At 45.4% G+C, this 14,021-nt stretch overlaps 1 protein-coding gene across 5 annotated transcripts; it reads right to left on the minus strand.

Moving 5' to 3' along the window:
• Positions 1 to 751: 751 nt before the first annotated feature.
• On the minus strand, positions 752 to 14,020 carry VGLL1 (vestigial like family member 1). 5 transcript variants are annotated; one of them, XR_010072423.1, is made up of 7 exons: positions 12,499 to 14,020; positions 9,833 to 9,896; positions 8,811 to 9,040; positions 7,804 to 8,223; positions 5,663 to 5,722; positions 2,100 to 4,995; positions 752 to 884 (listed from the first exon to the last, which is right to left on the minus strand). XR_010072423.1 is itself a non-coding variant. In XM_063345560.1 (6 exons), the coding sequence occupies exons 3-6, from the start codon at positions 9,019 to 9,021 to the stop codon at positions 4,955 to 4,957; spliced, it is 729 nt and encodes a 242-aa protein (XP_063201630.1). In that variant the 5' UTR covers positions 9,022 to 9,040; positions 9,833 to 9,896; positions 12,499 to 14,020; the 3' UTR covers positions 752 to 4,954. The 5 variants fall into 5 exon arrangements, 3 of the variants coding, with proteins under 3 accessions (XP_063201630.1, XP_063201627.1, XP_063201629.1); XR_010072422.1 differs by having other exon boundaries at positions 2,085 to 4,995; XM_063345560.1 differs by having other exon boundaries at positions 752 to 4,995; positions 7,804 to 8,220.
• Between the last annotated feature and the right edge of the window lies 1 nt (position 14,021).

A 14,021-nucleotide genomic window follows, 5' to 3' on the forward strand; every position in this document is an offset into this window, starting at 1 on the left:
GATAACTCAGAGGGTAGTAACAAGGGCTCAGGGGATCAGCAGCTAAGTGGATTAGAGCCCTGAGCCCAAAACGTGCAGTGTTTCAAACCCGACAGTACAGGAAAACAGATCACAAAACAGAGTGGGGCGACGACGCTTTTACCTTTCCCAGGAAATCACCTCTTCCAGTTATTTGTTTGCCTTTATTTCTACCAAGGCCACACGGACACTTAGTCATAAATCTGCCCACAGGGAAAATAACCCCAAATACACACACAGAGCGGGGGAAAAAAAAAAAGACCTAGTAAGGAGCATTTTTCCTGACCCAGCTTTGGAAAAGGCTGGCAGAGCACCGTGCTCTCTGCGCGGAGGCACTGATGAGGTGGGCAGGTTTGGCTCCAGTCCCCCTCCTTATGGCAGCGCCCTGCACCCAGCGGCTCCCCAGGCTGCTGGGACACGAAGCGAGCAGAACCAGCCCTTCGGACAGTGATGGAAAAGGCTCGGCTGCCATTTTCCTGGGGGGATTTGGGAGCCCACCTACCCAGGAGCAAGGAGCCGTCACATTCCCGAGTGAAGGTGAGAGCCTCTCTGCTCGGATGGCAAGCTCTTTCCCACCCACGCTTCTGCTCTTCTCTAGGGCATGCCATGAATCCACTCTTCTCACCCAAACCCACTAGCTTTCTTCAATGCTTTGAGAACTTTCCCACATGAACCACCTTTGAGATTATTTTTTATTTTAAAAATTAAAAAAAAAGGAATTTTGACGCTATTTCCTGACCTTCGGCAGCATTGCGCAGGGCACAGATCACAGAGTTCAGACAACTGCCCTGCTCTGGCCAGATCTCCGCCTTGCCGTGCCGCTCCGAGCCGCTCAGCAGGAGCAGGACTGTCCCACTTGGCAGAGCCTACCAGAAAAGAGGGTTAAAAACCACAAGACGGTCAAAAATTCCAGTGATGAGCGAGTGTTTACCAAGGGCCGCGTGCCACAGGGGTTGACAAGGTGTCCCTTTCTCACTGGTGACGGGGCAAATCTTTACTGATGGGTTTTGTCAGCGTGAGGTTGATGGTTGGACTAGATGATCTGAAAGGCCCCTCCCAACCTAGGCGATTCTGTGATTCTATGAAATTAATTGACACCTGAACAAAAAGAAAAGCAACAACCGCTTGGGTTCCCTGCTCCAAAAGGGATGAGGGACATCAGCTCCAGGGTAAGGGCCACCAGCCGTGACCATTTTCCCAGGCGGCATCGCTGTTGGCATCACCGCCAGCTGGTGGTTGTCCCCTGGGCTGGGGCCGGCCAGCCCTCTCCCAGGGACAGCCCAGCTCCCCAGCAAAGGGCCGCCACCTCCAGCCCGAGTGAGCACGGGAGAATTTCTGTTTCTTTCAGCTCCTCATCCAAAATTAGGAATAAGAAATGCAAACACACCGTCACACCTCCGTCATGCTTCTGGGACATTTTGGAACTAGACTGGCGTCAAGTAAAATGCTTAGGCTGATGGGGAAGAGAGGCAACGAACGCCCAGAAGAGGCCATAGAAACTGTGGTTGAGTTACCCTGTAGCATTCTTGCCTTCCTGCCTGCCTTTTTTTTTTTTTTTTTTTTTTTTTTTTAAACCCTTAGGTTTTTCTTTAATGGCAAAAGAATCTCTCTTGTTTGTCCTTGCAGTCCGGGACTATTTTTAACGCTGCTAATGAATGACTAAAATGGGGTGGAGCGGCTAAGCCAGCTCCGCTGCTGCTCCCAGCCACCCACGAGCTTTATCTGCCCATCAGAGGAGGAGCTGGACCAGGGCCACCCCGTGCGAGAGGGCACGGAAGAAAATGCCTATGTCCGAGAGGTGCCCGGTGCAACATGTACAACGGTTCCTACAGCCTATTAAAAAAAAAAGAAAAGAAGCCCCAATCTCCTCCCAGGGCAGGCATGCCAAGCACTGGTGTGTTTTTCTCTGCCTAAATCTCCGCACGGGGCTCTTTGCATCTCATCTGCCCATCAGAAAAAGCCGAGAGAAAAACCACCCGTGCAAAGAAGTTATTCCTGCGCTAAAGCTTTAGAAATGGCACCCAAACGAAGGCAAAGAGCATTTTCCCACAGGGTCAGTAAATTACCAGAAAATGTAACACCTGGCCCACGTTTGTCCTTCTGTCCTTCGGAGCAGTCTCCGCAGAGGTGCGCTAGCACCGGGGGAGGCGGAAGCTGTTGAAACAGGTCCATCCCGCATCCCTTCTCCTCCCGTCACCACCGTGATTGCTGCATTCAGAGGAGGAACCGAAAATAACCGTGGGAAGTACCAGATGGCAGCTGCTGAATGCCGGGCGCCGTCTGCCAAGTCCTTCCGAGCGAGGGAGCGCACGTCCTGCATGGGAATGAAGGCGCCGGCACCGGAGCGTGACGGCAGCATCAGGAATGCGGCATTAGCCTGAGTGGGAAAGCAAGAAACGCTCCACTCTGGACAAACAATATGTAGAGGAATAGATATATGTGTATATATTTCTTATATATATATAAAAGCCTTCCTAATGCAGGGAACTGCTGTGCAATGCTCACGCCTCTATTCATACTAAGTGATTAAAGGCAAATTGCGCTGCTAGGTTAACTGCATTGATTATTAAGACGCCCACAAAGCCAGGCACGCTCCGGTCGGGTGGTATGAGACCAAACGGCGGAGCAGCAGAGCCTCTGTCCCCAGCCCTGCACCCCGGGGCCATCGTCCTTCCCGCAGCCGGGGAGGGGAACATGCACCCATCTGCCCAGGAGAAGGGGGACCGGGGTAAGACACCCTCCCTCAGGCTGCCCCAGCGCTTGCTCCTTTTCCCCAGGTCAGATGGTGAGGACACGGCCTTGCCAAACCCTGCAGTGGCTCAAAGCGTTACCGTGTCAAGGCAGTTCCACCTTGTGTCCTTCCATTAAGTGACATGCATTTAAAAACGAGGTGTTTTCCTCCCCCGACACTGTCCGACCCCACTTGGTTGATTCACCAGAAACACGGGCTTTATAAGTCACTTTGAATATTCCCAGCTGTGACACGCACTGGACCAAACTGTTCCAAGAAACACTACCTTTTAAGAGCATTTAAATATACTGTCACACACATTTTCTGACCTTAGACAGAATTATTTAAGCATTTTCTTTTAGGAGGGAGGGCAGAGGGAGAGAAAAGTAGTATTTCACTATTCTGAAGCAGTAACTTCACTGGAATTACAACACACGCCAGTAAGACACACGTACGGAGCACAGCTTGGAAATCTCTGCTTCGGCCCATGACGGAAGGCAGATTATATTACCACGTGGTCTTAAAAATCAGGGAATTAAGTGATTTGGGATGACAGAAGAAAAGTACTTGGGTAAGTATTCCTAAAGCTGAAAGAGCAGAAAGGCAGTTGTGTAGAAATAGTAAAAATGAGTGATTTGTCAGTGCTCGTCTATCAAGAGACAGGATGTTGGTCTACCCTTTATTAATTTAGTTAAAACAGTTCCCCTCGCATGTGATCTCAGGTTGGTCTAACCCACGTATATGGCTAGAGCAGACTTCTATCATACAAACCGGGATTTTTTTTTTTTAATTTTTCTTTTTGAATCAGTAGCATAAACATCGAAAGTTGCTGAACTCAAATTACTTATAAAATTATGCAGGATGTTATAACTGAAGGAGATTCAGTGGCAGCATAGATATGTGGCACAAACAGAGCCGCAAACACTTTATACCAGCTGAGGATTTCTCCTACAAAATCACAAGCTCTAGGAGCAAAAACGGTCAAATTTCCTTCAGCAAATGCATAAAGCTGCCAGGAAATTAATCGTGCTCCTTTATATTAAATTAATGTATAGCTAATGAAGAAGGAAAACATAAACACAAATCTTTTTTATCCTCGGGATTGACCCTAAAGGCTAAGCAGTCTCTCTTGCTGCAGGGATTACATACACGAACCTCAACACCAGCCATAGGAGGTTTTACCCGCAGAAGCTTCAGGAATTCTATTTGCCCCGGGCGAGTGGTGAAGCGAGGGGGGATCTGACTGCGCGGTACCGATGGCCCGTTCACGGCTGCCGTTCTGCTGCGGGGAGGAGCATCGGGACCACCCACCCCCAGTTCAGCCGCTCTCCGTCTGTGGGATGCAGCTGCCATGGAGGGATTGGTTTTCGCTTGTTCAGGTGGCCAAGTCCTTCAAGCTCAATCATTTAAAATCCATCCCCACAGGGTTTATTTAGAAAAAGAACCTTTTACGCCCGCAGAGAGGCTGGGAAAATATACCATCGCCACCTCCGCCTTTCTGCTCAATGGTATTTTAATTGCATCCAACGAGGATGCAGATTTCCTCCCAGATCTAGTGTTAGTTCACTGTTTTCGAAAGGATGATTATACATTACGGGAGGGCAAAACAGAGCCTTCGGGCATATGCATATTATATGGCTTCTGAAGGATGTCCCTGTGAATTGCAAGTATGGTTACAAATTACTGTACTTCCAAAAAATAAATACGATAACGTGCTTTGCTGACCCGTGCTTGTCTTGAAGCCTCTTGCCCACGGTCTAAGACTATTTTGAACAATATGGAGATATCAAATCAAGCTAAGAAGCTGCAGCACTGAATTTATGCTAACTGCATCCCTGCATTTATCAGTTATCAACTGTGTTGATAAGAATCGTGCTTCTTACCAAGAGATAACTAATAAATGAATAAACACAGAAAGACTAAAAAAGTGCTGGGTCCTTTCAAGAGGGCTCCATGAAACGCCTTAAGTAGACAGTATTTCTTCACAACAAACATACTCTCAGGTTTAATACCGCAGCTATTAGAAATTATTTACTGAATAGAAAAAGATGATTTTTCATTCCCCAAGCAGCACATCTATTCTTCCAGCTGAGAGAAAAAGCACAGAATATCTGCAGTTCATGTCTTCCTGATTCACAGTTGCAAATAATAAAAAGTTCACGGCCGGAACTTTCTCTTTCAGAATAAAGTAGAAACATCCAGTTGCTAAAAGTACAAATCTCGTCTTCTGTCGTGAATCTGAATACCTGAAAGACACAGCAGCATCAGGACCGTCAAACAGCATAGTCCACGCAATCTCCTAAGACGTTGTGCAAACAGAATTGCACCTTTGGGTCTGATGCAAGAGGGCCCTTACTAGAATAACCTGAATGACCCCTCCAAAGCATCCCCAAAATATTGCACATCGAAGAACCAACATCAGGGTGTGACGCAGTCTCAAGAGGCTAACAAAAATACGGAAGCCTGAATACTTTGGGAATAATTTCTTAGAACGACGCCGCTAGCAGCGTGGTGGGTTTGTCGGTGAGAACTGCAGCGACACGAGCACACAGGTCCCACGGGGACCTCAGCCTGAAGCCGGGTGCTTGAGCTACAAAGCAAGGGGTGTCCTATCTTTCTGGGATCTGAAATTTAGACAGCCAGCCCAAAATAGGCATTGCAAAGCGGCAAGCTGATGGTAGGACCACAAAACCCAAGGCAGACGAAGTGAAAAGATCACATATCTCATTTTACCCTCTTCTCTGTTAATGTAGTTATGGGAGATGGCGTGTATATCTGGGGGAAAAGCAAGCTTTTGAAATATAGTCTGGAAGCAAGCAAGAAAGCATCTTTAATTCTGCGTGCATAAGCAAGGCAGCTATCCTTCATACGTGACTATTAATTCGGTCCAAACCTGCTGGTTTCATTACTCACCTGCAGCGGCATGGCTTACGCTGGGATTTTCTGAGCCTTGGTAAGTGCTTGCTTTCCTCTCTTAAAAAAAAAATAAAATACCGGAGATGAGCAGAGATTCAACATAAAGCTAAAAGTAGGCAGCAGTTCCTAAAGAAACCTTGTGCTTTTGCAGCCCAGCTTATAGCACAGGTGCTGGGGAGCTCTGTGCTGTCTGGCACAGCAATATATACTTCCATAAATATAAATATCAGCTGTTCTTAAACATGACACAGCGCAACAAGAAGTATATTTAACAGATAGCGCCAAGAAACGGGGACTCCCACAGCCAGCCTAGATGCACACATCCTAGGGACTTGCCAAACACTCCCTGTGAACATGGGCCAGTCATTTCTTATCTCTTCTTTTTTGGGTTGCTTGATAAGCACATGCACAGCGTTACAGATAGGGTGTTACGAGGCTCCCCGAATATTCAGAAAGGCCCTGTAAACATCCTGAAAGAAAAAGCTTTAATTTGCGGTGGTTGGGGAACATCGAGCTGTTTAATTTCCTCTTCAGTTTTCCCCCCAGTCATTTTCTTTCTGAAATTTTGAACAGAAGTCGTTAGCGCTGCTTCCCTTTTTCGATCCCAAGGCTAGTTTCATGAAACATCTCCTTTTTTGGAGGCGTCGGTTCCTTGGGCTCCCAAGCCTTGGTAGGCTGACATTGCCCCCTTGGGGGAAGAGGGCACCTAACCTTGTTCTTAAATTAAATCCTAGAAGTGCAGACAGAGTCTTCAAAGTAATTAGACCGTTGTTTACTAGCTGCAAAAAGTCTAGGGTGCAATTCATACTTGCGGTCTCAGCTACATCCATTATATCAGGAGCAGGAGGTCTATATTCCAGCTAAAAACATACACACTTTCCCTTTTCCATACACAGAAAGCATTGAACGCTCTAGCAAGAAAAAGTTAGCAAAACACCTACAGCTGGGGTCCTCATAACAACATAGCTCTGGTGTAGCCTCCAAAAAGGACAAGGCTGCAGATATAACCAGCAGTTTTAGCACCAATGTTCTGCCAAATTCCTGCGGACGCAGATTAGGAACTGGGTAACCAGTAGGTATTTCACAGCTGGTTATTTTTGAAAACCTAAGGCTCAAGATCACTTCTTCACACGCCCGGTCCTTTTTATCTAGAAGCACCAGGTAGGACGCGCTCTATTTTTCCAGCAGACTCCCTAAACAATTTCACAACCCATTTTTCTTGGAGGCCAGTGCCAAGCTGACGATGCGGGTGACGCCCAAGAATGGCAACGCAGGCGTACCCCAACAGCGCACCAGGGCCAGGCAGCCTGACCCCAGAGAGCTGCTCAAGGCAGCAATTACTCACAAGGGAGCAATTTCATCCAGCAGTCCCAGATGCTGTGGGGATGTCACCTCCCAGGAAATGGACTTCAGTCACCAGCCATCGTTCTCCGTGTGCTGGCAGTAGGTAGGACTGGGATTCCTACTAATCGTTAATAATAAATAAGCAACAATCGTCGCTCCTGCGTGGATTGCATTAGGGATTGCAGAGCAATCGCAGCCTTCCACACGCAGGGCAGCAGTGCTTCGTGGAAGGCAGGAATTAGCTGGGAGATAAGGCGAGGCTGGCCTGCCAGCCCCTTCCGACTAGTCCTCCCAGCTACAGACAGAGACTGGGGAGGGAAAGAAATCCCTGGCCTTTCTGGTAAGGGCTGCAGTTTCCCCACCCTTTATTCAGAGTATCATTAACACAGCAAGATAGGGCGCTCAGGGCTCTTTCCTGGCCACCCTCTTCTGGTCATAGTACAGGAGCATCTGCTCTACCTACTACCTATAAGGAGCATCTGCTCATACCTACTACCTGTAAGGTAGAGATCCTGATGGCACTGTGGATAATGTTTATATTCACTTAAAATAATCCCCTAGTGTCAGCCAGAAGGTAAAATATTGTGCAAGTGAGCAACGCGTAGTTTTGATTAAGCCATACTAGCTAGCTAACCAATCCCAAGTACCACGGTATGGATCAACTATTGAAGAAAACTTCTATGAGCTGGGCTGAAGATGGCTCCAACTCAAGAACCTTAGGAACAAGCTGTATTATTTTGTCTCTTTACATAAGATGTCATCAAAGGATAAAGTGATAGTAAATATTTCCTTACCTCCCCCAGGAGCTGAACTTTGGCTTATATTTTGTAACCTAGCAGGTCCAGTCATACAAGCAGAACTTGAGTGTTGCTTCACGGTACATTCTTGCATGGATGTCAGGCACCTTTCCTGTTGCAGAAGACCAAGAAGAGAACCGTATTTCCTGTCAGAGATCGGTTCATCTACCGCATGCAGGTCAGGCAAGGCATGATGATATACCGAACTGGTAAGACTGGGAGTCCCGATGGAAGGGAAGGGCCATAAATCTGCAGGCTGAGTTGGATGACTCCGTGGAGCTGATGGCTGGTATTGGCCTGCCATACCAGCAGCAGAAAAATTCAGACCAGAATTTGACATGCTTGTAGCAGAAGATGATGGATATGGTTTGGAGCAATGTGAAGAGAAATTCCACTGATGGGGAGACATGCTATCTACTTAAAAAGAGAAAGAAAGCATCTGAAGTCTCACCAATTCTTATTTTTTTCCAAGGCAAATTCCAACGGACTTCTAAGGTAATGCTACCGGATTGCATACTCATTTTTAAAGACATAGATACTTGCTTTGGTACTGCTTATTGTAAAAATCAACAACAAATTCATACTAAAAGTGGACTACACCACCACCACCAATACTTTCAAATAAATATTACACAGGCTTTCTTACAGGCCACTAGCACAGGCACGGTTTTAACAATTGCAAGGTTAGACAAATATATTTTTGCAAAGACAACAAATTAAGACATAATGCACTTAATGCATCATCTGACAGTGATGGAGGCTCACGGTTGGAAAATGAGGACCTGGTCCTGCCAACAGGCCCATGGAGAGCTTGGGAAGCATCCCAGCAAGCACAGGGATTTACCCTGGAAGTCCCAGCTACATTATCCAGGGCTTTACAAGTGTGATTTTCTTGCTTTCTGTTTGCTCACAATTCCAAATTTAAGTACGCTGCATCTTACATTCCTTAGTGAAAGCTAGTCACCCCTGTCTACCACCACGCTCAGGCACAGAAAGCGGCTCACCGTTCTTCAGGACAACAGTCTCGCCCTTGTGCTTTGTGCTCAGGTCTTGTGGGTTCTTGGCATTGCTCAGAGCTCTAGAAAAATGCTCATCTACCACACTGTTAATATCCCCTTGGAAATACGTAAATACAACACTCTGAGACCCCCATTCTGTTTTCACGGGTTCTTTGCTTTTACACGGCTTTGGAGAGAGCTTACTGGTGTCTTCCATTTTCAATAACCAACAGCCCCTGCCAAAAAAAAAACCAAAACCCAGATTGGTCAAAGAAATACTATTCCACTTAAAGTGCACAGGGAGTGGTGGGCCCATCTTCCTCCTGAAACTGGTAGGGCCAGAAGAACTGTTAAGATTAGATTTTTTATCTGGATTTCTGCTTCTTCCATGGCCCATTTCTTTTCATATTTCCTTAGTAGATATAAAACAAAAAGAGAAAACTTTCAATAAACATGCATTGCATTTCTCAGAATGTGATGGGAGCCCCTTTCTCCCAAGCAGACAAATTGAGTCCTATTTATCTTTAACTCCTTCACAGCAGTATCTTTTGCCGGAGAACTCTAAGTTTGATATAACCGTACAATATGCGACATTAGTAAGGGATATTGCATCTTTAAAGCTGTGAATGGCTCAAAAAGGCTCTGATGGATACCGACCTTGTATGAGATACCTGTCAATGCCATCGCATCGGCTCTACTGAAAAATAAAAGGGGCACATCTATTCACCAGCTGTCATTTCTCACTTTGCCCTCATCCGTCTCCATAACCCTGGGCGTAGGGCCCAGCGCTGTGCAAACGTGCCCCGAGGATGGAACTGTGCTAAAAGAACTGAAGCACTGGGACAAATAATCCAGAGGTGGCATTAGCCCTGGATAAAGTTCAAGGTGAACTTATCGAAATGCTTTGTCCAATTCTGGTTTTTGCATTGTTCCAAACCCACACTGATAGAGTGAAAAAACAAATCAAAGAAAAACCTCACTGGAACTTAAAATAATAACAACATTCGATAAGGTGAAGTTCAAAGTACCTTGGTCACTGTCAGCACAGACCTCCACAAGAAAAAGACTTCTGAGAGTAATTAGTTGTTTCACCTGTTAGAAAAAGACACTCAGATTAAATTATTGGAAATTCATATTATGGCAAATTCAAATAAAAAAACCCACCAAACAAAACAACTTTTTTTGGTTGAAACAACTTACCTAGAACGTGATGGGCCTGCCAGTTGCTTAAAGCTTTGGTAGCAAGACTGCTAAAACACACACTGTAGCTCAACCAGAAGTTACAGATTTAAGGCCGGAATAACTCTAAAATAGTTTGCAGGAAGTCAACAGAAGACTGTAAGACTCCTTTTTGTTCTCCTTAAAAATCTCTGCTGCCAGATATGGTAAGAGTAGGACAAGGAATGTCACTGCTTGCCCTGGTGAAGCGTCGTTTTTATGCATTTGTGCAGTTTCTGGCCGCAGGGGAGCTAGTTCTACAACCAGAGCTCATATTTTCTGCTGTAATCAAAATCAGATTTAGCAATGCTCAGGCTGCGAATGCAGTGAGAAGGGCCTGCTGGTTCTATTCAATTTTCCAGTCTCACTGTCAGCTCATCACACCGCACAGCATAATTGATTTACCTTGGTAGCAAAAAGAAGGCTGTTATTTTTCAGAGAGCGGGGAATCCTTCGGCCGATAGCCAGTTGTATCACGCAAAACGTAATGAATCATTAGATCTGTGTTTCCATCCAACTAACCCTGCAATACACAGCGTTGCTTAAGCTATTCCAATACATTTATCTGATTTCTTTTCTAATCATAAACCCTCCAATGCTGAGAAGCTTCCCAATAAACATTGCATTCATCTGTGTCTCGAAGGGTATTCTGAAGTATCTGCAAAGGCTGCCTCCAAACGGTCCCTGTTTCTTACACATGAAAAGACTGTTCAGGCTGCAAAGCCAAGTATTCAGACATTAAGAAATATGAGGATTAAGGTTATCCAGCCATAATCCATCTCCCTTTTTAATCTTAAGCCTTCATTTACAAAATTCTTGTCCATGTTTATCATCTGCTTCTACGTCTAGTTTTGCTTGTTAGCTCTACCTGTTTCTCTGTTGCGTTCTCTCTTCACGACCCCTCGTTCAGCTAGCCCTAGTCCCCTGTCATCAACCACCAATTTATGTTTAAACTCAAGAGTTCCTCTGTCCTCGTTTTAGCATTTCTATTGCTTTGTCCTTCTTGCATTCTTTCCCCAGCTCCAACCTCTGGCCCACCTCATCACAGTGGTGGGGATGGGACAGGTACAGGTTGGTCACCAGTTAGGAAATTCACGGGGATGCTCTGTAACAGCCATCTGATTCAGAAGACCGTCTTTCAGAACTTTAAAACTGACCAAACTTTCCCAAACGCTGAAACTTAAACCAAAAACCCCTTCCCTCCTGGATTTACAGGCACCTTCCCAAGGCAGATGAGGGGAGCAGGAACCAGCACATCACAGCCAAACAACTGAAAGAACTCCAAGCCCAGGAAGAGACACTATTTTTGCCCACTCTTGTTTCAGAAAGCACCCTGCTGTTTAGCTTAAGAAACTTTCTGGTTGCTCAGCTGGAGGCCAACGCTTGCCATGGAAAATTCAAAGCAGGTAGTGAAAACTCGGCTTTCTCGGTGACCGTATGGCCTGAGAAAGGACTACATCGGGCCATCTCAACAGCAAGCCAGCTCTTCCCACTCTGCTCCACCACTGCACAGCAACATACAATTTCCAAAGCATTAGCTCTGGCCCAGAGGTCTATTTTTCCTGTGCCTTGCTCAGTGCAAGCCAGCCATTGCGTCTTTGTACCGCTTTATTAACACGCTTAACTTGCTCGTGACATTAATTGTAAGCTCCTTTAGCACTGTTTATTGGGGTGCAGCAGCTGTTTTGCTTGTGTGAATTGTGACCACAGTAGTTAACAATGCTAGAAAAATAATACGTTATTTTAAAGAAAGGTTGGTCATTTATCTATTTTTTCCTCATTTCTCTTAAAACCCTCTTGTGCTTTTCAACAAGTAGTCATAAGAAGGCTGGATATAACCTAGGTTACATCTCAGTCCTCTCGATGATCTTATGCACATGAGGAGTCTGATGTCCCAAGAGTCAGGACTTAGATTTGGAGCATCTGGAGATTGGTCTTGGTTACCTGAACTTCCCATTCTTCCATCTTCCAGCAGGAAGTCTGCAAAAAGAGGCAGAAATCCTTCCGATTTGTGTCTCTTGTCAAAATACAGTAGAAGTGGAGCTCAGGATGAAACAGACTCAGCTCACCTCTCTCAGGAAGGGTTAATTATGGCAAAATAGTGCAAGTAATTGTCTAAGTTATTTGTCCTTCAGGTTGACAAGGATGGATGCGCGGCCAACACAGGCTTAAGAGACAAGGTGGTTGACTGCGAGCCACAAGAGACAATACTTTATAACATTTTTCACATTCCCCACCCTCGCTAGTAGTATTAATTTCCCATTACTGTAGCATCAGACAGGGAACTCTTTGTTCTCTATTTCACACAGCCCAAATAAAGAAAATAAAAATAAATAAAATTTAAAATTTTCCACTTCCCAAGTATTAGGCAATGATTTAACAAGCAGGCATTCTCTTTCACCGAGTGTCTTTCAAATCAGGGAACATTTGAGAAAGCCAGTGAGCACAGGTTGAAATTCTCAGGGAATTCTCCTACCTTAACTCACTGTCACGAGTGGTGTCACTCCAGTAAGATTTTCCAAGGTCATGCTGTGTCCAGCAGCTCGGGATCCTTCCCCCGGCAGGCCGTGTGCGCTCTGCAGCGACTGCAGGAGGAGACAAGCAGCGTTCATGAACTCCCTACACGCTTTCTAGCCTCTAGCTGCCAGTGAACTAGGCGTTTCCTTCAGCCCATCTGCTAAGAATGCATGAAATGCACTCCAACAAGTCAACCAGGTTAGGAGGTTTCAGGAATGAGGAAAATAAGATTGTAAGTAGGGTTTGGGTTTTGCCTTTTTTTTTTTTATGACAATGTGTACATAATAAAGACAACAGCGTCTGGACTTCAGAAGACTTCAGGGGAAGATGATAAACAAGTTATGGCAGAGAACCAAACTCGGCCAGGATCAGAAAGGACTTTCCTACGCCAGGTTACAGCATTTTCAGTACTAAGTGGGTAACTACAAACATCTACAAGAAGGAAAATATCACCTGTCTCCAGTCCAGATAAACAGGATAACCGATTTTCCTCTCTTCTTTGCTGGATCTGTTTAAATGCTCACAGAAATCTTCAAAAAATAAAAATATTATTCTTGTCCTGCAAGGGCTGTAGCAAGGAACAGGTAGTTTGGGGTTCTTTTGTAGTAAGTCAACCAAAATTACCAAATTGCAGCCGTTCCAGAAATGCTGAAACGGGGTCAAATTTGCCAGTCTCAGTTGGAAAAAATACACCGGGGAACTAGAGTCACCAGACTGGTGGCATTATGTCTTTTATTGCAGTAGCTTAAGAGTTTGTTTACTCACCCAGAAAGTAGGAGAGCACAATCCAATTCCCTCTGCCTAAAGAGGTAAGAATCCACCCTCTGCCATCTCCCAGAACAACTTAACTACCAGGCTGTAACATTTCCCAGGAAGGTGCTTAGTCCTTTATTGACACACTCTCTGCATAAACACAATTTCATTGTGAGACGGACCGGATTCCAGTCTGTCAGCAGGGCAAGTGCCCTCAACATCTCCATCAGTCCTTCTTTGACACCCTTTTTTAAAACTCTCATACAGCAGAGATTTCTTCCGCTAGGGCTTTTCAAGACACATTCGAGAACTTCCTCTCAGGCTAGGCACTTAAACCACTCGTAAAGTTGTTAGTTGGCATGAGTTTAAAGCTCCTAGGTGAACACCTCAAAGTACTGGGTTAAAATGGGTTTATCAGCCCTGTCCCTTTGTTGTACAGGAATCGAAACAACTTGTTTCCAGGGATTTTTAAGCATTCAAAGTGTCAAGCTTTGAAGAAAATAAAATAATAATAAAAAAATTATCTTAATTTCTAAGAATAAAAATTGAAATTCTGGTTTGTCCTTAACAAACACACACACCACACCACACCCCCCCCCCCAATCTCAATTACAGCTACGGTGTCTGCAGTCACTCCTGCCCCTTTTCCCTTCACACAGGGCCCATTAACACACTGAGCCAGAACCAAGTCCGAAACCAAACCCAAGGAGGGAACAAATACCAATGTCC

The sequence above is a fragment of the Chroicocephalus ridibundus genome, chromosome 9 (genome assembly GCF_963924245.1).
Source record: "Chroicocephalus ridibundus chromosome 9, bChrRid1.1, whole genome shotgun sequence".
In the NCBI taxonomy this organism is placed as follows: Eukaryota; Metazoa; Chordata; class Aves; order Charadriiformes; family Laridae; genus Chroicocephalus; species Chroicocephalus ridibundus.

Bases quoted from the DNA above. Each gene is read 5' to 3' on its own strand.
- VGLL1 (XM_063345557.1), bottom strand. From the start codon at position 9,021: ATGGAAGACACCAGTAAGCTCTCTCCAAAGCCGTGTAAAAGCAAAGAA. The intron at 8,224-8,810 runs GTGAGCCGCTTT...TCTCTTTTTAAG, and splicing joins GACTGTTGTCCTGAAGAACG to TAGATAGCATGTCTCCCCAT. The intron at 4,996-5,662 runs GTGAGTAATGAA...TGTGTCTTTCAG, and splicing joins CGTAAGCCATGCCGCTGCAG to GTATTCAGATTCACGACAGA.